Source organism: Stegostoma tigrinum, chromosome 41 (genome assembly GCF_030684315.1).
Source record: "Stegostoma tigrinum isolate sSteTig4 chromosome 41, sSteTig4.hap1, whole genome shotgun sequence".
Taxonomy (NCBI): Eukaryota; Metazoa; Chordata; class Chondrichthyes; order Orectolobiformes; family Stegostomatidae; genus Stegostoma; species Stegostoma tigrinum.
The window spans coordinates 8,024,832-8,051,290 of NC_081394.1; the positions used below are offsets into that span (position 1 = coordinate 8,024,832).

Genomic DNA, 26,459 nt, shown 5'->3' on the forward strand with positions numbered 1-26,459 from the left:
AAGGCAGTTTGGAGTCAAACACTTTGCTGGGGGACTGGAGTCACATCGAGGCCAGACTAGGTAAGGCCCGCAGATTTTCTTCCCTAAAAAGGGCTTGAATGAACCCAAAGGCATTTTTCAATAAACATCATGAGATAATTGGAACCAGATTTTATTTATTTGAATTCACATTACACCATTTGCTTCAGTGGGATTTGAATTCAAGATGCCAGCATGTTACCTGTTTTTTTCTGATTAATAGCCTAGCAACAATATCTCTCGGTCAGCACTTCCCTGCAGGTGTCTTGCATTTGCCACAAATCTCACAGTCCTATCCTTTTTCACCTGTGGTACAATTGTTTGATAGTGAATATCACATCACACTTGTTGACGATGTGGCGACTAAGAGGGCTCAGCATTTCCAAGGAGAAAGTGTTGATCAATCGTGAGGCTCTTATTTGGCCATTTTCACACTTCCATGAGACACCAATCAGCAATGTTACAAACTGAAAAGCCCATGAAGTGATTTTGAAAAGATGACTTTTCAGACTTTTATCAAGCGTTCACTTGCACAGTCGCAGCGTTGAATTAAACTTTAGGTGCACTGTCTCCTGTTGTTACAGGCAATCTGTTATTCATTCTACTTATAATAAACATATTCTCATTGGGACACGAGAAGCAGGCTCACTGGACCCAATGGCCTCCTTTGTACGGTGTTTCATTCAGTCATAAACTGGCATGTTCTATTATCCGAATACCTGACAGTTTCAAAACTCCAATTTTCCCTAATGTTAGGATGTTCAAAATACAGCCTACGTACATATTAGCTGCAGAGAGCAATTATTCTCAGTCATAAATCTTCACCATTAAACTGCCAAAAGTTGAAGTATGTGGGAGATGTGAGGAGATTATCAGAATGAATAATTATTCTGGCGTGCACATTATCAACATTCTGCAGAGAAACCGCGCACTTTTGCTGTCGTGATCTTGTTTTGAGCGAGTGAGGATGAGGTTTTCGTGAGCGTGGACTCACTTCAGACCACATTGTTGAGTATATTTTGCTCATAAGTAGCATCAGTGAGCTATCTTATGAAACAGTGAGAGTAAAATAAATTAATTCAGCATTGGTATCGCAGGATTCACAACACAGAGAAATGAAAATATTCCGTAACCATCACAATTGCTGGATTGTTCCAAAGTAGGCTGTGTGTACAATACGTATCAAACTTGTATGCTAAAAAGAAATTAATGATTTATGATGAATACGGTAACATTAAGAGGAAGGTTAAACAACCAGCTTCTCAAGGGAATTCAAGAAGTCAACAAAATTGGAATGGAACTAAGTTCGGAACAGGGAGTAGAAAAGTTATGAGGGAGACCAAAAGCTTAGAAGGGGAATGTCTACCATTGAGTGTCCTCTGAATGGGGAATGATGGCAAAAAAACCATGTTAAGGTCACTCTTCATGCATACACATAGCGTTCACAACAAAACCCAAGGGCACCAGATGGAGGCAGAGCTTTGGATGTGATCTACATGGATTTCAGTAAAGCATTCAACAAGGTTCCTCATGTTGGGGTAGTTAGGAAGTTTAAATCACGTGGAATATAGGGAGAAGGAGCTATTTTGATCCTGAGTTGGCTGGAAAGTAAGAGCCATAGAATGTTGCTGGAGGGTTGCATTTCAGACTGGAGGCCCGTGACTGGCAGTGTGTCACAAGGATTGGCTCTGTGTCTACTGCTTTATTTCATTTACATCAATTATTTGGAAGTGAGCATACAAGGTATGGTTGGTAAGGTTGCAGAAGACGCCAAAGATGGAGGTGTAGTCGACAGTGAGGAAGGTTACCTCAGAGTTTAGGAGGTCCTTAATCCGAAGGGTTGAGATGTGGCAGATGGACTTTAATTTAGATAGATGTGAGGTGCTGCATTTTTGAAAGGTAATTCAGGGCAGGACTCACACACTCAATGGTAAGGTACTGGGGAATGTTGTTGAGCCAAGAAATCTTGGAGTGCATGTTCACAGTTCCTTGAAAGTGGAGTTGCAGGTAGACGGGATAGAGAAGAATGTATTTGGTATTCCAGCTTTTATTGATCAGTATGTTGACTATGGGAGTTGAATTGTCATTTTGCAGCTTTACAGGCTATTGGCGAGGCCACTTTTGGAATATTGCATTCAACTCTGATCTCCCTGCTCCAGGGAGAATGTTGTAAAACTTGAAAAGGTTCAGAAAAGGTCTAGAAGGATGTTGCCAGGCTTGGAGTGTTTGAGCTACACGCAGAGGCTGAATACATCTCAGAGGATGGTAGATTGGCTCCAAATCAATGAGTTTGTTGATGGAGTTCCGGTTGGAATGCCATGCTTCTAGGAATTCTCATGTGTGTCTCTGTTTGGCTTGTCCTAGGATGGATGTGTTGGCCCAATCAAAGTGGTGTCCTTTCTCATCTGTATGTAAGGATACGAGTGATATTGGATCATGTCGTTTTGTGGCTAGTTGATGTTCATGTATCCTGGTGGCTAGCTTTCTGCCAGTTTGTCCAATGTAGTGTTTGTCACAGTTCTTGCAAGGTATTTTGTAGATGACGTTCGTTTCATTTGTTGTCTGTATACGGTCTTTTAAGTTCATGAGCTGCTGTTTTAGTGTGTTGGTGGGTTTGTGGGCTACCATGATTCCAAGAGGTCCGAGTAGTCTGGCAGTCAAACAAACAGACAAAACGGGCTCAGAAATCATAACCATTCTCCCCTACATCAAAGACATTTCCACAATGACTGCCAGACTACTCGGACCTCTTAGAATCAGGGTAGCCCACAAACCCACCAACACACTAAAACAGCAGCTAATGAACTTAAAAGACCCTATACAGACCACAAATAAAATGAACGTCATCTACAAAATACCTTGCAAGAACTGTGACAGACACTACATTGGACAAACTGGCAGAAAGCTAGCCACCAGGATACATGAACATCAACTAGCCACAAAACGACATGACCCACTATCACTCGTATCCTTACATACAGATGAGGAAGGACACCACTTTGATTGGGACAACACATCCATCCTAGGACAAGCCAAACAGAGACACACATGAGAATTCCTGGAAGCATGGCATTCCAACCGGAACTCCATCAACAAACACATTGATTTGGTGCCAATCTACCATCCCCTGAGAAAAAGAACAGGTAATGACATCACCAACCCAAGGAAACCTAACCAGATAAATGGAAAGCGGGATATAACACCAGTGCTTCGTCGGAGGCTCACTGATGGCGTTACCTAGAATGGTGACAAAACGTCTGAAAGCGAACCTTCCAGCTCAGCGAGCAAACTCACATCCAGAACCTCAACCTGAGCTACAAATCTTCTCAAAACTTGCTAGAGGCTGAATAGTCTGGGGCTATTTTTGCTCGAGTGTTGGAAGATGACTAGCGACTTTATAAAAGTTTGTAAAATTATAAGGGGCATGGACAGGCTGAAATGCCAAGGTGTTTTCCCCAGGTTTGCACAAGTGACATCAGACTGAAAACTTCGAATCCATTTTGTTCCCTTCACAGATGCTGCCAGACCTGCTGAGCTTTTGCAGCAACTTCTACTTTTGGTTACTTTTCCCAGTGTGGGGGAGTTCAAAACTAGAAGGCAATGGTTCAAGGTGACTGGGGAAAGGTTTAAAATGGAAGAAAGGGGTAATTTTTGCATACAGACGGTAGTGCATGTCGGGAATGAGCTCCCAGAGGAACTGCTGGGGGCTGGTATTTGATAGGCATCTGTGTGGGTTAATGAACAGGAAGGGTTTCGATTAATTTAGGATATCTGGTCAGCATGGATGCGTTGGGCTGAAAGGTTTGTTTTCATGCTGAAAAACCCGATGATTCTTGAGTGTAAATATAAGCAGTTATGTTGTAATTGGCATTACAAAAACATGACTGCGTGGTGACCAGGATTGGGGACTGAACCTTCCAGGATATTTGATATTTTGGATGGATACAGAACAGGGAAAAGTGCTGATAATACAAGATGGGTTCAGTGCCTTGATAAGAATGATATCAGAATGGAAGAACAATGAACTGTATTTGTTTGGATAGATCTAAGAAACAGCACGAAGAATCAGATGTTGAAGCAATTTAAAAGCCACAAAACAATACTGGTAGTGTGGTGCCTAGTATAAATCTGGAGATGGGAGAACCGTGTAGCATTAGCAATGCAGTGATCATGAGTGATTTCAATCTGCACATTGAGTATGTAAACCAGCTGAGCTCTGAAGCTGTGAAGAATGAGGTTAGGGATGACGAACATAGTGAGGAGTTAGAGAGAGGACAAGCTATAACAAGCTATAACAGATCTAGCATTATGGAATGAAAAGGAACTAATTGAAAATCAAGTTGTATGAAGAAATTTTCTCTATGAATGGCCACAATTTTGTAAATTTTTAAACTGATGTATTTGAACCTGAAGCAGGGTGTTAAATTTAAACATGTTTAATTATGAAGGCATGAAGCATAACTTGGCCGAGTGCAGAAGGCCAATGGATGAATATCTAAATGTTTTTAAACCATGGGATGCAGTGATAAGGTGAATAGCCAAAATATTTTCACCAGGGCAGAGGAGTCCAAAACTACAGGACATGGATTTAAAGTGAGAGGGCAAAGATTTAAAAGGGACCTGAGGGGCAGGTTTTTCACACAGACGCTGGTGCGATCGTGGAACAAGTTGCCTGAGGAATCGGTCGAGGCAGATTATTTAAAAAAATAAAAATGAAAGTCTATATTTCTAATGAATTGCCAGATGATTACTGAAGTTTAATTTCACTCATTGTCATGGTGGGATTTGAACTCACAGCTGCCGATCATTAACATTGGGTATACAAACTGGATTACAAATCCAGTGATTACCATTGGACCACAGCCTCCGTTGACATCCTGTCAAAAATTGCCTCAAAGGTGCCAAATAATCCTTCTTAAAAAATGGGTGCAGAATTTAGAGATAAGATTCTGTGACACGATTAAAGCAATTAATGTGGGTAAATTACTATATTGCTTTTCATTTGGCTACTTTTTAAGAACTCACAGTCTAACGCTGCAACAATGATTTGAGTGGAATTGTATTTCGCAGCTAAAATGAGACTCCTCAAGGAAGCAAGTTAAGCCTAAAGCCCACTTGGCTATTGCCCGATTAATGGTGCAGATTATCGACGATTCCAAACAACAGCGTCTGTCTCTGGGTGTGTCCAGGTTTTGATCCTAATGCAATGTTGGTGTCCAGAATTCTGCTGATTGAGACAAGGAGAAACCACTTCCCTGAGAGGCTTGTGAATCTGTGCAGCTCACTGCCCCAGAGTGCACTGGAGACTGAATCGATCGAGAGATTCTGGAAAGGAACAGAGATGTTTCTGATGAAAAGCAGGATAACAGGCTATGGGGAGCAGGTATGACAGTGGAGTTGAGATCAGGCTAAGATCAGCCATGATCATGGTAAATGGCAGTGTGGGCTCAAACGGCTGAATTTCCAAATCCCGCTCCTAATTGCCATATTCCCCTATTGCCAGAGCTGCTGAGATTTTCCAGCACTTTGTGTTTTTATTCCTGTTTGCACATTCCTTCATTCAACAAAATTCTGCCCTTGAGATACGTGTGATAGACAGAGAGAGAGGTCAACATTTTGTGTTAAGGATTGTAAATATTCTCTAATCGCCTTGTTCAGGAATATTATTACACACTTCTGGAGGAGATAGGATTTATACACAAGTCTCCTGGTTCAGAGGCAGAGATGCTGCTGCAGCAAAACAAGACCATCACGTAAAGGATTCTTTGGCATATATCATCCAGAAAGTAAATTAAGACACACATCAGTTCATAAATTCTTATGCAACGTGAGCTCGTGGTGGTCTGGGAGAGATAGACAGAGTATTCAAAAATTACTCCAGCGCATTGTCCATGAGCAAAAGAACTTTGTTGACAAATAGTACGACTGAATGTCTAATTTTGATGGAAGTAAAACGCGAAAAATCTGCCAGGCATTTCATGCATTTATCAATCGGCTGTGCCGAAGAAGCAAAATATGTCTTGAACATTAGCAGGGCTGCCTGCAAGCAGGAGAACAGCTTCCACTTGCAGTTAGTGGGACACTTTGGGACAATAAGTGCGTGTTTGGAAGAGAGAAACAAGGCGGGGGTCATGTGAAAGAGAGAAATCAGCTTTATTTTTGTTATTTACCGTTTCTAGGCTGTCAGACACATTGGGAAACTGTGCTCAGTAACAGTCAGTGAAAGATTATCTCTGTCCCAGAGAGCCAAAGGGCTGATCTCTCATTAGGGAGACGATCGAGCAGTTGCATGCTTCACCTGAGGGTCATCACGCCTCTGGTGAGGGAGTGACATCAAGTCGGTGACTTCGCTGTGTTCACATGAAGCTTGGGCCACAATCGAGAAAAAAAGGGCGGATGTCAGATGCACCAGAACCTGATAACCGTGTTCTTGCTCAACAGAGAAAGAAAAGGAGGCAGGTTACCGAGCGGCAGAACAGAGCAGATCGCCCGCTGGTCAGTGAATGGACTTTCGACCGTGAAGGGGAAATACAGAAAGTGACTTGTCCCAAGCTGGCAGGTTCTCCGTTCCAGCAGTGAATTCGGTGACAGCGTCCAAACTGCATCTCTGTGCCCCTCGTCACTTTCACAAGTTGCCCCCTGTTGTATAGGTCACACAATCTGACACTTATTCTGTGGTAAAGATGAGCAAAACAAACCCAGGCGTGGGTGCTGCTTGATTTGCCAACCATCACACTCCTGAAGCAGTCATTTCAGGAATGCCGAATGTGTTTTGTTCTTTGTTGAAAATATTCCAAAACAAGTGGGCGTATTAAAAGGCATTTAATGAGTGGGTTGATATCTCTTCGATGGTGGGAACAATTGACTTTTCGATTCGTAATTGTTTTCATGGTTCAATGTGTAGAAACTGAAAATGAGGGCAGGAGTCAGCAATCTGCTTCCTCAGGCTGGCTCTGCCATTTTCTATGAAGTGTGGTTGCGGGGTAAGACCTATCGGGGAAGCCTTGGCTACCAGGTCTCTGGCAGTGAGCATGGCTCTGTGACTCAGAAGGAAAGGGGGGAATTAGGAGAGTGATAGTGATAGGAGAATCAATGGTTAGGGGAAGAGACAAGAGATGCTGTGGTACTGAGCGAGATTCTGAGTTCAAAACTGGAGGGCAAGGGATCAACATGTGAGAGGAATGGTTTAAAAGGCAAATAAGGTGAAACATTTTCACTCAGAACATGCTGCGTGTACAGAATTGGCTGCCAGAAGAAGTGGTGGAGGCTGGCACAAATGCAACATTTTTTTAGGCATCTGGATGGGTACATGAACGGGAAGGGTTTAGATTAATTTAAGATATCTGTTCGGCATGGATGAGTAGGACTGAAGGGTTTGTTTTCATGTTGAAAAGCTCTATGCTTCTGTGATTGTAAATGGCTGTAGGCAGTTATGATCCAATTGGCATCACATGAACATGGCTGCATGCTTATCAGGAGTGGAACTGAAACTTCCAGGACAGTCAACATTTTTGAAGAATAGAGGAGTTGAAGACATGCTGACAGTACAAGATGGGCTCAGTTCATTGATAAGGATGATATCAGATTTGAAGAACAATGCGTTAAATTGGTTTGGATACGTTGAAGAAACAGCACAGGGCTTCGGGTGTTGCAATTATTTACAAACCAACAAATCATACTAGTAGTTTAGGGTCTTGTATGAATAAAGAGATTTTGTATTGCAAATATGGTTAATCTCCCTCTCAGCTGTTGGCATCAAACACACCGACGACAGGGAGACCACACGGTTATGTGTTAGCGTAAAGGCCCCATGAACGTTCCCTCATCAATCACTCCCAGCACACATACAGCAGAGATTTAGATGTGTCATGTGGCTCGCTTGACATACTTCCCATCAAACACTAAGCACTGGGTGAGAGTAAACCATTCATGACAATTTTGGTTTGGAAGTGGAGAGAACTCTCCACTGTTGTCGTCAAACACTCCGAGGGTGAGGACAGCACAGTGTTAGATACAGAATATATATATCCCTCTGCTCTTTCAAACTGAAAGTAATTTGAAAGTAAAGCTCCGATGATGGTGCTTCCATGAAACACTCTCAGGTCAAGGACAACACATGTTTAGATACGGGAGAAAGTTCCCTCAGCTCTTGTAAACTGAAATTACAGTTCCCTTGACACTGTCCCCATGAAACACTTCCAGGACAGGCATAACAGTGGGTTAGATACAAAGTACAGCTCCCTCTATACTTTTCAACAGAATGTACATTTCCCTCCAAAGTGCATTCTTCAAACACATCCTTGGACAGGGGCAGCGTGGGTTTGCACACAGGGTAATACTCCCTCTGCCCTTTTGAGCTGAATGGAAAGCTACCTCTACACTGACCATATCAAAGATTTCAAGGAGAGGCACAGCATGGGGCTCGAGATAGATGAAAGATTCCTCCACTCTGTACTGCTCAGACACTCACAGAATAAGTATAGCATCAGGTGAGATAAAGCGTAAAGCTCTTTCTGGACTGTCAGCAGCAAACAGTTCCAGAACAGGTCCAACACAGGTTGAGATAGAGGGTGAATGTTTGTCTACACTGTCCTCATCAATCACTCTCACGACAGGTACTACAGGGAGTTACGTCCAGAGTGGGGCCTCCTCTATTCTGTAAAGCTGAAAATAAATCTACTTCAACACTGCTCCTGACAAATACTTCCTGGACATTGACAGCACTGTCTCAGATACAGTGTAAAACTGCCTCTGCTGATGAATCTTAATTGATGCTTTTTCTCCCCTTCACCAAAGGTGCCCAGGAATGTGCCAGAATGGAGTCAGAGACAGAGCGAAACTCCTGCCAACTCTTTTAAACTAAAGGTAAAACTCCATCTACTCTTTAAACGTCAAAGTGGAACTGTGCTACAAGTCCCCATCAGTCTCTCTCAGGGCAGCTCAGTGAGGCACATTGTGAATTGGTTGATAATTGTAAATTGTTTATGAATTATTCGTTGGCATTCCTGTTAAAGCAGAGGCCTGAGGTAAACAGGGAACAGAGGAGGCACGCACACAGCAGGTCAGAGCCGAGGAATTTTGCTGCGACTAACTCACATCCTGACTCTCCAACGCCTGTCCGCCATCCACAAGGACAATACAGGAGTGTGATGGAACACTCCGCACTTGCCTGCATGCGTGCGGCTCCAACAAGACTTAAGAAGCTCGATGCCATCCACGAAAACACAGCCTGTTTGATGGGGGTCACATTCGCTCTCATCCACTGCCTTCACCATTGACACTCAGGAGCAGCATTGTGTTCCATCTACAAGATGCACTGCAGAAATTCACCAAAGAACATGAGACAGCACCTTCAAAACCCATGACCACTTGCATCTAGAAGAACAAGCCAAGCAGATACATGGATGCAGCAACATCTTCAAGTTCCACTCTAATGAATACAGATTGATCCAGGTGAAGGGCGGCATGGTGTCTCCGTGGTTAGCATTGCAGCCTCACAGTGCCAGGGACCCCGGTTCGATTCCGGCCTCGGGCGACTGTCTGTGTGGAGTTTGCACATTCTCCCTGTGTTCTGCGTGGGTTTCCTTCGGGAGCTCTGGTTTCCGCACACAGTCCAAAGATGTGTAAGCTCGGTGGATTGGCCACGCTAAATTGCCTGTAGTGTTCAGGAGTGTGTGGGTTATACAGGGGTGGGTCAGGGTCGGATGCTCCAAGGGGAGGTGTGGACTTGTTGGGCTGAAGGGCCTGTTTCCACGCTGTCCGGAATCTAATCTAATACCAACCTCTCTTCAGATATGGCAGTCCAGCCATCTTGGTTATCAGCCTTGTGAACTCCCTCGGTGACAATTACAACCCTTCTCAGGTAGAGAGACAGCCCACAATGCTCTCCTTGTGCTCTCACATCGGCCCTCTTTCATGGCATGGAGTCTTTCCTTAATTCATCTCAAATTCTCTTGCAATGAGGTCAGTATTCAACATGACTTCCTCGTTGTTTGCAGCCCCTGCATGTGTACTGTAATTGACTGATTGTACAAGGACGCCATACCCCTCTTTGTACACCCATGCTTCACAATGTCTCACCATTTCAATCACACTCTGCCTCTCTGCTTTTCACACCAAAGAGCACAGCTTCACAATTAAATTCTAACATATATTTGAACACACACTCAACTTGCGTGAAACATCTTGAAGCCTCCTTGCTTGCTCCTCACAACTTACAGTCTGGCCTCATTTTGTGCTATGTTATGGACCAGGCCAGATTCCCTCAACATAGTTAAAAAGGAAGTCTAGACCCAAACATTCTCTGACTTGAAATGTCAGTGTAAGGTGCTGCAGTCCAGATGCAATTCACCTGGTCTAATGACCAGATTTGACACAAAACTTACTTTATTCAGAGACTGCAGTTAAAAATCAACAAAAGAATGAATGAAGAATTGGCTTCGCTGCGAATGTAATGGAAAACTGAACAGTGTAATAAATTAGTTGGCAACTAAATGGTAAATGTTCCACCATTGTAATATCCCATAAACATACCACTGGAAAAACACAAATTCAGAAAAAGGATTGTCTCACATGTAACTCTATCTGCAGGAACAGCTTTCAGCCATATCCAACAGAATCCAAGGCCTCACAAACTGTTTACTCTCACAGTTCCGCAGTGACAGCTCGGTGCTTCCGGCTCAAAACCTCTCTTCAAAGAAAAGCCAGGGTAATATGAACCTCTTAAAGCCAGAGTACCATCACAGCTGTTAATTAATCAAATCCGACTGTTCTGCTCCTCGAAAAATTGTGATTTCACACAATCACATCCCGCATCCCTTCTCACCACTTTGACACCTCGATCAGTACAATTGTGCTTCTCTCTTCACATTGAGCATCTACCTGCACTGACTCTAGGCTGTTGCTCACTCCCCGGACTCCTTGGGATCCCACACAGTCAAACACCTCACTGTGTCTCACACATTGTTAGGACTTAAGTTCACTTCATGGACTTGAACAACACTGCTGCTTTCTCAGAGCTCTCATGAGAAATATCATCCAGTCCAGTTCCACATTTCTTATCTATTCTGCATCATTCAGTGCCTTGAGATCAATAGGTATCGCTGTATAAATAGGCCATTCAGCCCATCAAATCTGCTGTGCCATTTAAATTCTTGGACAGACGAATCCAAAACTGATGCTCTCTCCCAATGCCATTTAAGATGGGAAAGATTGTCGTCTCTCATTTCTGCTCCCTCTCTTTACCAAATAAAATCTCCTTCAGTTTATTACTACTCTCCTGATTACAAACGTTATATTTCAACCCCACCCAGCCTCGTACCGCATCTGAATTCGTTATGAGTGTGCTTTAAAGTCTCTTCCGAAAGTCTCCAGTGGGCAGTGTGATTGAAATGTGTTTCTCCTTCGTCCAGGTGAGTGTTATGTTTTCTCAATGGATTTCATGACGTGGGATCGAGAAGCAGAAGGGGGCAATTCAGCCCCTCTCAACTGCTTCTCAATTCAATACGATCATGGCTGATGTCATCTTGGCCTCAAAACCACTGCTGATCTTCAAAGCCCTTTAACCCGTGACTAATTACAAACACGTCTGCCTGCTCCTTAAACTTATTCAGTGTCCGGCATCCACTGCACTCTCGGTGGTGAATGCCACAGAGTCACAACTCTTTGAGAGAAGTAATTCATCCTCATCTCTGTTTTAAATCTGCTACCACTTATCCTAAAATGAGAGCCTCTCATTCTAGACTGGCTCACAAGGGGAAATACCTGTTCTACATCTACTTTGTCCATCTCCTTTTGCATCTTAAATTCTTCAATTAAATTGCTCCTCGTCGGTCCAAACTCCACTGAGTAAGACCGAAACTGCTCAACATCACCTCAGAAGACAAACCCTTCGTCTCTGGAATCAATCCAGATAACCTTCTCTCAAATCCCTCCAATAAAACAGCATCCACCCTGTCAAATTCCATTGACTGTTACCACAGGTGAATTTTCCAGAAGTTTGACTAATCATATGATTTCGTTCACATGTAATTTGACAGGAATGATGAGATTGTTCGAGTTGTTTGTCACATCACATGTCACGGTTCTGTTTCAATATAAGGCGGACACTGGGTGAGGATCTGCACCGAGGAGTGGAGAGCTGTGATCAGGAAGACAGCAGCAGCTCATTAACAGAGACAGAAGTGACTGACTTGGGTGTTCAACGTCAAAGCTCAACAATGAAGCTGTTTCTTGCTTTCGCTATTGTCTACATATGCATTGCCAAAGGTAAGTCTGTCCTGTTTTTACTTGCTCTTGAGATTTCTCTGATGCTGAGCTCAATCATCAGTCATCCCAATAACACCGAAGTATACAACAGATAATTATTCACAGACTAAATGGGGGCTGCAACTCCACTCTCTTCCTGGAAACAGTTTAATAACCAGTCCACGGCAACAAACTGATAGAAAGTGTTACGATGTTGTGGCTTTGAGAGGTTTCCTTTTAGAGAGAGATTGTGAGATCGGTAACGAGTTGTCAACAAGGACAAAAACACCTTGTTAAGCCTGGGAGCTTACTTTTAAAGTTGAAACAATAAAAGCAGACTGAGTGGGTGTAGTCAAACCCTCACAGATCCAGAATTCCTACCGGTTGGGTTTTTAGCAGGATTAGGCTGCAGTGAAACTCTCCTGTCTGCTACACTCTCTCTCTCTGAGATTTCTCTTAGAATTGCCTTTTGATATTCTTTCCTTCTGGATAGGAGAATGGCATGAGACAATGTGTTTTCTGACTCTGCCTTTCTGCTCAGGTTATGTTCAGTAAATTGGAACAGTTAATTAGTACTAGCTACTGAATGAATGATTCTGAATATTTCCCGTAGAGTTAAGTTATTCCAGGTTCTACGTTCTGTTTTTGCATTTCAACGACAGTGTTTGACTGAACTGTGCTTCGCTTAGTGTTGACCAATCGAATTAGATATGGATTCCTCCCAGACTTAGCCCGTATCCCATTCCCGTATTTAACATGGTCGATCTGCCTAGCCTGCACATCCAAGCCACGATGAACAATTTACCATGGTGTACAGAATAAACCAAACACCCACGAAAAACTCATGTAGGCACGGGGAGAACGTTCAAACTGCACACAGATAGTCACAGCAGTCTGGAATCAAACTCAGGACCCTGGTGTTTGTGAATCAGCAATGCTAAACATCAAGAATCCGTCCCAGCCCAAATGTCTTTTGCTTCAATTAAAAAGTTCCAAAGGGATTCTATAGAAGGATTCTCAAGAAAAAAAAGCTTTTGGCTGTTGAAAAGAAAAAGTGTCAGCACGGTGGCTCAGGGGTTCACACTGTTGCCTTACACCACCAGGGACATGTGTCCAATACTAGCCTCAGGCGACTGCCTCTGTGGGGTTTGCATATTCTCCTGTGTCTGCATAGGTTTCCTCCAGGTGCTCTCATTTCCTCCTGCAGTGCAAAGATGTGCCGTTTAGTTGATTGGCCATGCTGAATTTTCCAATAAAATCTAGAGATTCATACATTTGGTGGGTGATTCTAAGTGCACCTGAAATTTGGAGTCAGACGTTCCATAACTTAGTTTTGTGAAGTAAAACCAAGTCAAGCGACATGGAGTCAGAGGGATAGATTTTGAGATCTCTGGCTGTTGGAAACAGGGCCACTGCTGATGGAACAATGCAGTTGGAAACTCCTCAGGATGTTGAGTGGGGTTCTGCCTGTCTCTTCTGAGGACTTGCAGCCATGGGTCAGATCACCAGTCTGCTCCAATTTAGGAGATATATGCTCATTTGATGCTGATCTATCTTTCCATGAAAATGGTGTGCAGGGATGTGGGGATGAGGGACAGGAGGTTTGACAATCGCTAGCAGAACCTGCCCAGGCATGTTGGCCCGTGTGGACTCCTTACGCACCGTCACAGTCCTGTGATTTTATGATTTCATCTGTGCCTTTCTGAGAAGTGAGAAATGTGCAAGGCAGACCAGATGTGAAGCTGAGTGGAGTCAGTGAACACATTTCCTTTCAGTACAGTTTAAATGTGCGAATGGCTTGGTGGGTGAAGTAAGTGGGGAAGTGGGCAGTTGGTTCGGGTAGGTCTCCATAGTTATACTGTCATAGTCATGGGGTTTTACAGAATAGAAAGAGGCAATTTGACCCATGGAGTCCATGCTGGTCATCAAGCTCCTGTATCCCAATCCCTGAGATAGCAACGACTGCACATGCTGGAGGCTGAGATAACACAGCTTGAAGCTGGAGGAACAGAGCAGGACAGGCAGCATCAGAAAAGCAGGGAGGTTGAGGTTTCAGTTGGGACCCTTCTTCAAAAATGGAGAGGGAGAGGGCAGCTCGAATCTTAAGCAAAGCTGCATACTGGAGGAGCAGCAATTCACATTCTGCCTTGGGAGTCTACAGGCAGACGTCGTTAATGGGTCCTTTACGAATTGCAAAATCTCTGCCAGCCCCAGCCTCATACCATGGCTAACCCTTACTCTAAATCCGGTCGCCTTGACCTGACACAACCTGTTCATCTTCTGTCCCACCCATCTGCACCTCCAACCTCACTGACTCACCCCCACCACTCCCTTCTTACACTCAACTATCCCCATCCCACCTACCAACCCCAACCACACACCTCCTTTCTTTACCCTAATCCCATTTCCCAGCACTTGGTCCTGAGCCTCGTATGTTACAGCATCTCAATTGATCACCGAAATACTTCTTACAGATTGCAATGGTTCCCACCTTCATCATCTTGGAGGGGAAGACACAGCATTTGTTCAAATCCCAAAGGGTGGAGGGAATGGGGTGAAATCACGACTGGAAGTCGAGAATCGCGAGAGATTCCCATGTTTCGAATTATTCAGAAATTTCACATCTTTGGTCATTTGTCCAGCATCTGCCCCAAAAGTCTTGACCCCAAGAAAGGAGAGGCATTCCACAGTGAATTTCAGACAGTGACTGCATTTCTCTTTTGCTTTGCTTCCTTCAGCATGCTCAGTGGACTCTTTGGAATGCATCATGGGACGTTGTGGGTCTCAAAGTGTTGTGAGCGAAGAAAATCGCGAACAATGTTGGACCGTTTCAACAAAAACAACTCTCGGTAACACAGCTTCTAACTTCCGTTTCTGATGTTATTTCATTGCCTTTTGTCTCTTCTCATATTTGCATTCCAGATGAGCGGAGTCAGGAGCAAAGCAGTTCGGCATAAATGCTGACTTCCCCATGTTTTCCCTTCTCCCATAAAAGCCTCAGAGGGTCTTTTGTTCATTCATAGGATGTGGCTGTGTCAGCACTTTTTGTGCATCTTTACTGACCTGCAGGCAGTTAAGATTCAACCACATTGTTGTCAGTTTGAAGTGAAATGTCGGGCCACACCAGGAAAGGATTGCATTTACGTTCCCTGAAGGACACTGGTGAGCCAAGATAGGATTTTCCCTGCAATGGGTTCATTGTTAGACTCTTGCTTTCAGAATTTCTTTTTCAATTGAGTTCAAATTTGGCCATCTGCCACGTAAGGATTGAAACCAGAGAACCGGACAATTGCCTTGGTTTAGGAGGAGAAATTATACACATTGGAACTGTTTTATCGAGAACTTAGAAGGTTACGGGGTGATCTGTTCAAAGGCTTCAATATATTAACAGAAAAATTCAGGTTTGAAATAAGTGAACTACTTCAAGGGGTTGCATATTCTTAAACATGAGGCGATAGCCTTAAAATACTGCCCGGAGTATTCAGGTGAGATGTTGGAAGCACTTCTACACACAAAGGGTGGCAGATGTTTGGAACTCTCTTCCTCAAAGGGCAGTTGGTGCGAGATCAGTTGTTCAATTTAAATCTGAGATGGAGAACCTTTTGTCAAACAATGATATTAAGGGTTATGGGCTAAAGGCAGGTGTATGGGGTCAGGCCAGATCCCATTGGATGGCCGAACTCGATGCAATGGCCCTCATCAATTGCTAAGTTCTGATTCAGATAAGGGGGCGAGAAAGGAAGATGAAACTTAGGATTGAGCTGGGGATACAGCCGTACATAGATGGAGGGAAGAAATGCTTTTCAGAAAACAGGACAATTTGTCAATTTTATATCTCCATTTGTGTGCTTGATTGCAGAAGGGAAAACAGTCTGTGAGCGTGAAAATCTTTGTGACTTGAACGCGAAGGAAAATGTGTCCCTGAACAGTGGCATTGCTTCTTTCTCGAGGATCAACAATGAACACCTTGAAGCAGGTCAGGTTCTAGTACATGATCAACTCATCTGAACCTGTAGCTCCAACTTAATGGATGGATTGACAGTATTTGGCACTCCAAGCTCAGGAGGCAAGCTGTTTTGTCTTCAAGTTTTGAAGTTCTCTTCCCCAAAATTCCCCCTCTCTCTCTCTCTCTGTCCGCACCACTTACCTGCATAAAATCTGCTATGTGTAGCTTGGGTTACATATAATGTAATAATATTATATAATTACATAATATAATACAATTCAAATCATTATGCGATGCCTACATTGTCCCTATGTTTCCAGCCATCTTTAGAGTGCACCTCGTATTGTGGGTGAAGAATCTAAACGACACAGTTTCTCTGGCCCCTCCTCAAAATCGATGGTGCTACATCAATGTCAGTTGTTTTTGCGATTCAAACATTGATCTGTAATAGTCTGAAGTGTCAATACGTCCCATCAACCATCCTCATTCCTATCCGACTGACCTTGCCTAGGTTTGAAAGTGTAAAAGTGTCATCCAGTACAGCACCTTCAGTCAGAATTGCAGAATTGCCATGTTGCTGAGGGTTGCCATTCAGGCCATCGCGCCTGTCCTTGCTCTTCAAAAGTGCACCAATACCCAGCGACAATATCCTGCTTATCCCACCGCCCCTCACCAACCAACCTTACGCTTCAATATCCCTGCATGATATTTGTGTCCAAATAACAATCCAACGACTTTAATGCCTCGATTGATCAGCCACATTTCCAGGCAGTGCATTCTGTCAAACTGCCTTTCAAAAGCCTCAGCTACATATGTCCCAGAAATTCTGCTATCACCCCTCCTTCTGCCCAAGTTGCTCCCTCACTGCTCTGTCTTCCATGTATACATGAACGGGATGTAAACGCAGACTGCTATTTGTCTCAACAGTCACTTTTTCTGCTCTTCAGCAACCCTAATAAGATCATGTTTGAGATCTTCCTGGTGAATTGGAAAGCCCTGAATAGAGATGATGATGGGTGCCCCATTTCTGTCCCAATCCACCCAATATCCCATCATGATTTTTGTCACTTTGCCCTAAACTGGGAAGAACTTTCCACCAGTTGCTGACTCGGACCATTTACCGATCAGTTTTCTTGGTATTGAACAAATGAATTTATGGGCTTTTACCAATGAACCTTTTCTGAGATGTTATGACACGCCTATTGAGCAATTGGGGCTTGAACCCTTTTGTGTAAGGAGGGATATTTATCGAGGGAACATTCAGGGGGATTAGTAGGCTAGCAATTTACAAATTCATGTCCCTTTTTGTGTGGCTTTCATTGCAGAACCTGACACTCCAAATGGACTTTCATGTTTTGGTTGCTTTGAATCGTCCTTTGAATTATGCAGCCAAAAGCTCGAGGAGGTGAATTGTGTTGGTGGTGAGACTCGGTGCCTGATTGCATCAGGAACGGGAACAAAGGGTTTGTACAAGTGTGACTTTTCCCTTCCCTTGTCATTACCATGAAATTCCTAGTTCTCCAAAAATGGAGCCCAGTCGACTTTCTTTGGGGGTAAAGAAAGGGAATTAACATTTACAATTGCTGTGTCGTAACTTCACCAGGCTTTGTCACCTCATCGTTTTTCGGTTTGTCCGGTTTTGGTCCTGGCATGTTCTCCCTCCTTTTCTCTTTGAACTTGGATGAATTCACTTGCTCAGTGCTAATGACAGACTGTAGATTACAGATTGTGACTGTGATCGATCGTCCTGCTGCTGATGGCCTGCAGTGCCTTCCAGAGGCCCAGTTTGGATCTGTTCTCATCTGAGAAAGGTTGTGTGCATTCAGGAGAAAGATGGGAGTTTGGCCCCATTTGTCCAATCCAAATAATGCATTTTAAGTAAATTATAACTATGAGAGATCTAGCTGTGTAAAGGAGGGCAAGTAGGTTCAGAATACAATGATTAGGCAGAGGCATCATTGTTCTTTCTGAGGTGAACAACTGACAGAAATATGATAGGATAGTCAGTACTGCAGATGCTGGAGTCAGAGATAACACAGTGTGGAGCTGGAGGAACACAGCAGCTAGGCAGCCTCAGAGGAACAGAAATGTTGACGTTTCTGGTCGGGGCGCTTCATCAGAGACAATTCTGACAGCACCTTTCGGAAGATAAAACTAGCAACACAGATTGAAGGGCAAGAGGGTGTTAGGATTTTTGAAAGATACTTGGAAAGATGCCACAGAGAGTTTCTCATGCAAGGGCTGATAAGAACTGAAGTAGGCCATTCAGTTCTGAAGTAACTCCATGGAGGCTGGAATTCCGTGACCAAGTCATCCTTTATTTAGACATGCAGTGTCCTTGTCTCTCCTCCTGCATCATTCAGAGTCAGCTCTCAGAGGAACCGAATCTTTTGCATTTCCCTTTATCTCTGTGAGCCATGGCTCCCTGATTGGACCAGATTAACAAACCCAATTAGGGAACTCTTATCCTGCGGCATCCAGCTGGATGAACTCAAACAGTCACTATACCTGTCCCCGGCTGAGTCCGATTACATTGTTTGGTCCTTTCTCTTGGAGAGCCCTCTGGGGCATTTAAGCACTGGGTCAGGTTCCAGCTGCTATTGCAGGTGGCACGGGAGCACACTTCATGCTCAAGGAACACCTTGGTAGAATTTCACTTCCTCCTTCTGGTGGAAAAGTCATCGTTGTGGCGACATCTGCCGTGTCCACTTCTGACTCAGAGGTTTGATCAATGCTTGGTGAAGAAGGTGAACTTACGGACTCAGGCAGCCTTTCGGAGTTTTCCAATGGGCAGGACACGTTTTGCTTCTGTACTAATTGCGAGTTTGCAGCTTTCACGTGGTCCATGTGCTTGTTCAGACCATTGCACCCACTTGAACATTACACATCATTGGACTTGACCTCTCATTGGCCACGTCTCTTACTCATCCAGGGCCATTTCTGTTACTCTTCGTCCCCAGAAAGAAACTGTCTCTCCCACTTGGAGGTGCCTTGTGTTTGGCATTGGCATTCCCGATGCTGCATTCCCCTTCTCTGTGCCAGGCACAGGAAGATCCCGGTGTGGCGCTTTCTACCCATTTGCAAACCTGCTGGCACAAACCCTGCAGTTGCATTCAGGGTGGTCTGACAATCAAACAGGAACCCTGACAGTTTGGTCTCTGACAAAACTAAAGGCTGTTTCATTTGGCCAATCTTTAATGTTTGGACTGCTGTCGCTGCCAGGGTAGTGGATGTGAGTTAGTATGGAGCTGTTTTTGTGTGTCAAATACCTTTCAACGTTTCCTTCCTTGTAAACGAGGACCGTTATCTGTGACCAACACTTCCAGGGCTCCTTCTGTTGAAAGAGATGTGTACAGTTTTTCTGTCATCAGCCCCACGTTTGACGAATGCAAATCAGGGAAGGACTTATACACTTTAGGGTAATGTCTTTGGGAGTATTGTCAAACAAAGAGACCTGAGGGTGCAGGTTCATGGCTCCTTGAAAGTGGAGTCACAGACAGGCAGTCTAGTGAAGAAGGCATTTCTTATGCTTGCCTTTACTTTTCAGTGCAATGAGTACAAGATGTTGCCAGGTTTGGAGGTTTTGAGAGAAGGCAGGAGCATCACAGCGGCTCAGCGATTGGCACTGCTGCCTCACAGCGCCAGGCACCCGGGTTGAATTCCAACCTCTGGCGACTGTCTGTTTGGTGTTTGCAGATTCTCGCCGTGCCTGTGTGGGTTTCGTCAGGTTGATCAGGTTTCCTCACACAGTCCAAAGATTTGAAGCTTAGTTGGATTGGCTCTGGGAAATGCAGGGTTACAGGGATAAGGTAGGAGGGATATTCTCAGGGGGGATATCTTCCGAGGGGACGAATGCCCTGATTCAAAAGTGTGGGAGTTCTGGGAGAGGCTGAAAAGGCTGGGGCTAATTTTTCTGGAGAATTAGAGGCTGAGGGATGGCCTTATAAAGGTTTATGCCCCATGAGAGGCACGGATGAGGTGAATAATCAATGTCTTTGCCCCATGGCAGGGGAGTGTAAAACTAGAGGTTTCAGCTGAGAGGGGAAATATTTAATCGGAACCTACGTGGAAACTTCTTTACACAGAGGGTGGTGCAGGTATGAAATGAAATGCCGGAGGAAATGGTGGAGACAATTACAATTATAACATGGAAATGTTGAATGGCCACATGAATAGGAAGGAGACAGAGGCATTGGGCCAAATGCTGGCAAATGGGACTGATATTTTTTATTATATCTGTCCGGCATTGATGAGGTGGACCGAAGAGTCTGTTCCATTGCTATTGATCTCTGTGACTGTATTACATGAAGGATTTCCCAAACTGCAGTTGCCATTCTCCACCAGAATCTGTTCGATCTTTGTTCAATAATATATTTCAGTGATTTATTTTACTTTTAAGCTGCATTGTCAACTTCACCCAGTTACTCAACTATCATAAATGTCACAAATATAATAGATCTTAACTACCAGAGATAATGGGAACTGCAGATGCTGGAGAATTCCAAAATAATAAAATGTGAGGCTGGATGAACACAGCAGGCCAAGCAGCATCTCAGGAGCACAAAAGCTGACGTTTCGGGCCTAGACCCTTCATCAGAGACGGGGATGGGGAGAGGGAACTGGAATAAATAGGGAGAGAGGGGGAGGCGGACCGAAGATGGACAGAAAAGAAGATAGGTGGAGAGAGTCTAGGTGGGGAGGTAGGGAGGGGATAGGTCAGTCCAGGGAGGACGGCCAGGTCAAGGAGGTGGGGTGAGATTAGTAGGTAGATGGGGGTGCGGCTTGGGGTGGGAGGAAGGGATGGGTGAGAGGAAGAGCCGGTTCGGGACCAGAGACAGGTTGGACTGGTTTTGGGATGCAGTGGGTGGGGGGGAAGAGCTGGGCTGGTTGTGTGGTACAGTGGGGGGAGGGGACGAACTGGGCTGGTTTAGGGATGCAGTAGGGGAAGGGTAGATTTTGAAACTGGTGAAGTCCACATTGATACCATTAGGCTGCAGGGTTCCCAGGCGGAATATGAGTTGCTGTTCCCGCAACCTTCGGGTGGCATCATTGTGGCACGGCAGGAGGCCCATGATGGACATGTCATCTAGAGAATGGGAGGGGGAGTGGAAATGGTTTGCGACTGGGAGGTGCAGTTGTTTGTTGCGAACTGAGCGGAGGTGTTCTGCAAAGCGGACTCCAAGCCTCCGCTTTTTTTCCCCAATGTAGTGGAAGCCACACCGGGTACAGTGGATGCAGTATACCACATTGGCAGATGTGCAGGTGAACCTCTGCTTAATGTGGAATGTCATCTTGGGGCCTGGGATCGGGGTGAGGGAGGAGGTGTGGGGGCAAGTGTAGCATTTCCTGCGGTTGCAGTATCTACTTCACCAACACCTTCCACCCCAACCTTCAGTTCACCTGGGCCATCTCCAGCATATCCCTCACCTTCCTGGGCCTCTCAGTCTCCTTCTCAGGCAACCAGCTGGTAACTGATGTCTATTTCAAGCCCACCGACTCCCACAGCTACCTAGAATACACCTCCTCCCACCCACCCTCCTGCAAAAATTCCATCCCCTATTCCCAATTCCTCCGCCTCTGCCGCATCTGCTCCCACGATAAGACATTCCACTCCCGCACATCCCAGATGTCCAAGTTCTTCAAGGACCGCAACTTTCCCCCCACAGTGATCGAGAACGCCCTCGACCGCGTCTCCCGCATTTCCCGCAACACATCCCTCACACCCTGCCTCCGCCACAACCGCCCAAAGAGGATCCCCCTCATCCTCACACACCACCCTACCAACCTCCGGATACAACGCATCATCCTCCGACACTTCCGTCATTTACAATCCGACCCCACCACCCAAGACATTTTTCCATCCCCACCCCTGTCTGCTTTCCGGAGAGACCACTCTCTCCGTGAGTCCCTTGTTCGCTCCACACTGCCCTCCAACCCCACCACACCCGGCACCTTCCCCTGCAACCGCAGGAAATGCTACACTTGCCCCCACACCTCCTCCCTCACCCCTATCCCAGGCCCCAAGATGACATTCCACATTAAGCAGAGGTTCACCTGCACATCTGCCAATGTGGTATACTGCATCCACTGTACCCGGTGTGGCTTCCTCTACATTGGGGAAAAAAAGCGGAGGCTTGGAGACGGCTTTGCAGAACACCTCCGCTCAGTTCGCAACAAACAACTGCACCTCCCAGTCGCAAACCATTTCCACTCCCCATCCCATTCTCTAGATGACATGTCCATCATGGGCCTCCTGCCGTGCCACAATGATGCCACCCGATGGTTGCAGGAACAGCAACTCATATTCCGCCTGGGAACCCTGCAGCCTAATGGTATCAATGTGGACTTCTCCAGTTTCAAAATCTCCCCTTCCCCTACTGCATCCCTAAACCAGCCCAGTTCGTCCCCTCCCCCCACTGCACCACACAACCAGCCAAGCTCTTCCCCCCACCCACTGCATCCCAAAACCAGTCCAACCTGTCTCTGCCTCCCTAACCGGTTCTTCCTCTCACCCATCCCTTCCTCCCTCCCCAAGCCGCACCCCCATCTACCTACTAACCTCATCCCACCTCCTTGACCTGTCCGTCTTCCCTGGACTGACCTATCCCCTCCCTACCTCCCCACCTATACTCTCTCCACCTATCTTCTTTACTCTCCATCTTCGGTCCGCCTCCCCCTCTCTCCCTATTTATTCCAGTTCCCTCTCCCCATCCCCGTCTCTGATGAAGGGTCTAGGCCCGAAACGTCAGCTTTTGTGCTCCTGAGATGCTGCTTGGCCTGCTGTGTTCATCCAGCCTCACATTTTAAGATCTGAATTATCTACCGTTTATAAATTCAAGCCGTTCATCATTCTTCTTAAAGAATGTTCGCTGCTGGACAATGAAGTTGTTTCACGTTGCTTTCTCTCTAAATGAAGCATTTCCCCCATTTCCATTACAGACAGTATTCCATCTCCTTTTGTCACAGCAGCATGTGCCACTGAAAATCTCTGCCAGGGGCCCGCAGATTTTGACTTTTTCCCTGTAAAATTGGATGGGTCTGCACATTGTTGTTCATCCTCGCTGTGTAACAATGTTACATTGCAACATGGTAAGTGTGACAGAGAGAAGTGCAAAACTACCTTCTCTCCATTTTGTGTCCTTTAAGTTGCTATTGCTGTTCAGGCCAGGCTCGTGATGCATCCGGAATATTCTTCAAAGTCATTCACTGCCTCAATCATCAGGACATTAGTGACTCAAATGGGTTTTGATGACAATGACCAATGTCTTTATGGTCATCAGTAGGTTTTTAATTCCACATCTTGCTTTGTGGAATTCAAATTCCACTGTCAAACACAGGCCGCCAGAACATTCGTTGATTTTCTGGGTTACTAATCCAGCGATAATGCTCATGGGTCATTGCGCATCATCCCCACCCCAGCAGATTCCCAAGAATGTAAAGCGATTGTGGCTGATTGAACTTAAAATGCTTTTTGCCCAACTCCCTCTCACCACCTTGTACAACCTGGCAATCCAAAACTGATCAATTTCAGCCTGAAGTAAAACTACGGCAGCTCTGTGTGTTCGACAAATCGCAAGTTTCACAACCCTCAGAGTTCAAAAAAAAGATTCTCCACACATTGGACCTGAGTAACATTCCCCTTAATTTTGCCCCTGGCTCCAGACTCCCCAAAATGGGAAGCATCTCAGGCTTATCGACCCTCTGGTCCCCTTTGTGTTCTATGAGTCTTTCAATTTATTTTATCCATCCCTGGGATGAGGGCATTGCTGGCGAGACCAGCAGTTATCGCTATTCCTAATTGCACTGATGTCAGTTCAGAGTCAGCCATATTGGCAATGGTCAGTCGTCACACATAGTTCAGACCAACGCAAAGATAGATTCCTTCTGGAAAGGACATTAATGAGCCAGATGTGTTTTTCCGACACTCGGCAATGTATTATTGTTCATCATTGGACTCTTAATTTCACTTATCAAAAAAATTAGAATTCAAATTTCACCATCCGCCTTGGCAAGATTTGAAGCTAAGTCACCAGAACATTACCTCGGTCTTTGGAGTAATGGTCCAACAATAGTATCTTGAGCCCATCGCCTCCCCTCTAACAAGGTTGGCTCCCACTTTCCAAAATTCCACAGACTACTGGTTAATTTTGCCCAATCTCTCCACATGGGAAATTCCCATCATTCTGGAAACAAGTCTGGTGACCCATTGTTGCACTCCCTTTTTGAAAATAATCCCTTCCTCAGATAAAGAGCCTTGAACTGCGCACATTACTCACGGAGCAGTCTAACCAAGCTCCTGTATGAATTATAACAACTCAATTCATAAACGTTTTTGCTGATCACAAAAACCCTCAAAATCATCTGTTCTGTCGTTTTCTGTTGCCTTTCACCATTTACATAATATTTAGTTTCTCTATTCTTCCTGCCAAAGAGCATTAGCTCACATCTCCACACATTAGATTAGATTCCCTGCAGTGTGGAAACAGGCCTTTTGGCCCAACAAGTTCACACCGCCGCTTAGACCATCCCACCCAGACCCATTTCCCTATAACCCACACACCCCTGAACACTACGGGCAATTCTAGCATGGCCAATTCACCTAGTCTGCACATCTTTGGACTGTGGGAGGAAACCGGAGCACCTGGAGGAATCCCACACAGACACTGGGAGAATGTGCAAATTCCACACAGTCGCCTGAGGTGGGAATCGAACCCGGGTCCCTGGTGCGGTGAGGCTGCAGTGCAAATCACTGAGCCACCGTGCCGCCCCACCACTGAGCCTCCGTGCCACCCCACCACTGAGCCACTGTGCCGCCCCACCACGGAGCCTCCGTGCCACTCCACCACTGAGCCAACGTGCCGCCCCACCACTGAACCACCGTGCTGCATATTCCATCTGCCAAGTTTTTGTCTACCTGTCTCCTTGAGTAGAGTTTTGTATCTATTTTTGCAATATCACAAACGTGGCTATCCGACATTCACTTGCCTCATACAAGTTATTCATATATCTTGTAAATAATTGTGGCTCCAGCTCTGTTCCCTGTGGAATTCTGATTGCTACTGCCTGTCATCCTGTAAATTTCCCCCTTATCCCAACTCTCTCCGTTCAATTAATTCGCCAATTGACTCCCCATGGTACACACTGCCCACCACACTGTGGGCTCCTATCTTATGAAGAGCGTAACGTGCCGTGCCTTCTCAAAGATGTTTTGGAAATTCCCTTTCAATCTTATGATCTTTCCTCATCAGAAACTGTATTTTACTGCTTCCCCTGCTCTATTACAGTCTCAGAGACCAATCGTACATAATCACCAAGAAAGCACATTCATCACAATTCATCAAACAGCAATGTAGAATGATTCAATGCTAATCTCAGAGTCAACTGTGTTTTAGCAAGAGAGCGGAGTGGCTCAGTGGTTAGCCTGCTGCTGGACAGTAGCAGTGATATTAGTTTGATTCCAGACTCGGGGCTCTGTCCATGTGGAGTTTGCGCATTCTCCCTGTGTCTGCACAAGAGTTTTCTGGGTGACCTGGTCTCTTACCACAGTCCAATGTGTGCAGGTTTGGTGGATTGGCCATGCTAAATTACCCATCATGTCCAGGGATGTTCAGGGTAGTTGGATTAGCTGCAGGAAATGTAGGTTTACTGGGGAGGGTGGAGATGGGATTCCTTTTGGAAGAGCAGTGTTGCCTTGTTGAGCCGAATGGCCTGTTTCCACATTGTGAACAAAGACAAAGAAAGAATGTGAGACAATTGAAACCAGACCTAGATCATCGCTTGATTTTCACTGCAGAATATGTCAAGTCTTTAGAACTAGTCTGTACGTTGTGGCGATGAATTGAGTTCCATGTCACATAAAGCATTGACCGGAGCACTTGGTGTTTTCAGTTGTAATGGAAAGGAAGCTTGTCTCTGGTATCACAAAGACTAATTTATTTTCTTTCTTTCTCCCCTCATCTGTGATTATTTGCTTCTGCAATTCCTCAACAACAATGATGTCAATCACACTTGAAACTGGTAAATCAACTGAAAATCCTACAACATTCATGAACACAGAATCAGTCAAGAAGATTGGAGAATTTTCACCCGAGGCTCATCACCATGACACTGACTGGCATTGAAAATCACACTGAAAGGGTGACAGTGTTGGAGTAGAGTCTGTTCCAGCCTGTAACCATAGTGAGGGTGGGGCAGCGAGATTCTTTGAAGGATCAAGGCAAAGGTGTATTGGTTTCAAGCTCTTTAATTT

The 26,459-nt window shown here is 45.1% G+C and overlaps 1 protein-coding gene across 1 annotated transcript; it reads left to right on the forward strand.

Annotated features, from left to right (window-relative positions):
* Positions 1 to 2: 2 nt before the first annotated feature.
* Positions 3 to 26,459, forward strand: LOC125448475 (uncharacterized). The gene is made up of 8 exons (XM_059641433.1): positions 3 to 60; positions 8,815 to 8,883; positions 12,119 to 12,285; positions 15,003 to 15,113; positions 16,124 to 16,240; positions 17,536 to 17,673; positions 23,150 to 23,299; positions 26,267 to 26,459. Exons 3-8 carry the CDS (start codon positions 12,237 to 12,239, stop codon positions 26,329 to 26,331), a joined length of 630 nt encoding a protein of 209 aa, XP_059497416.1. The 5' UTR covers positions 3 to 60; positions 8,815 to 8,883; positions 12,119 to 12,236; the 3' UTR covers positions 26,332 to 26,459.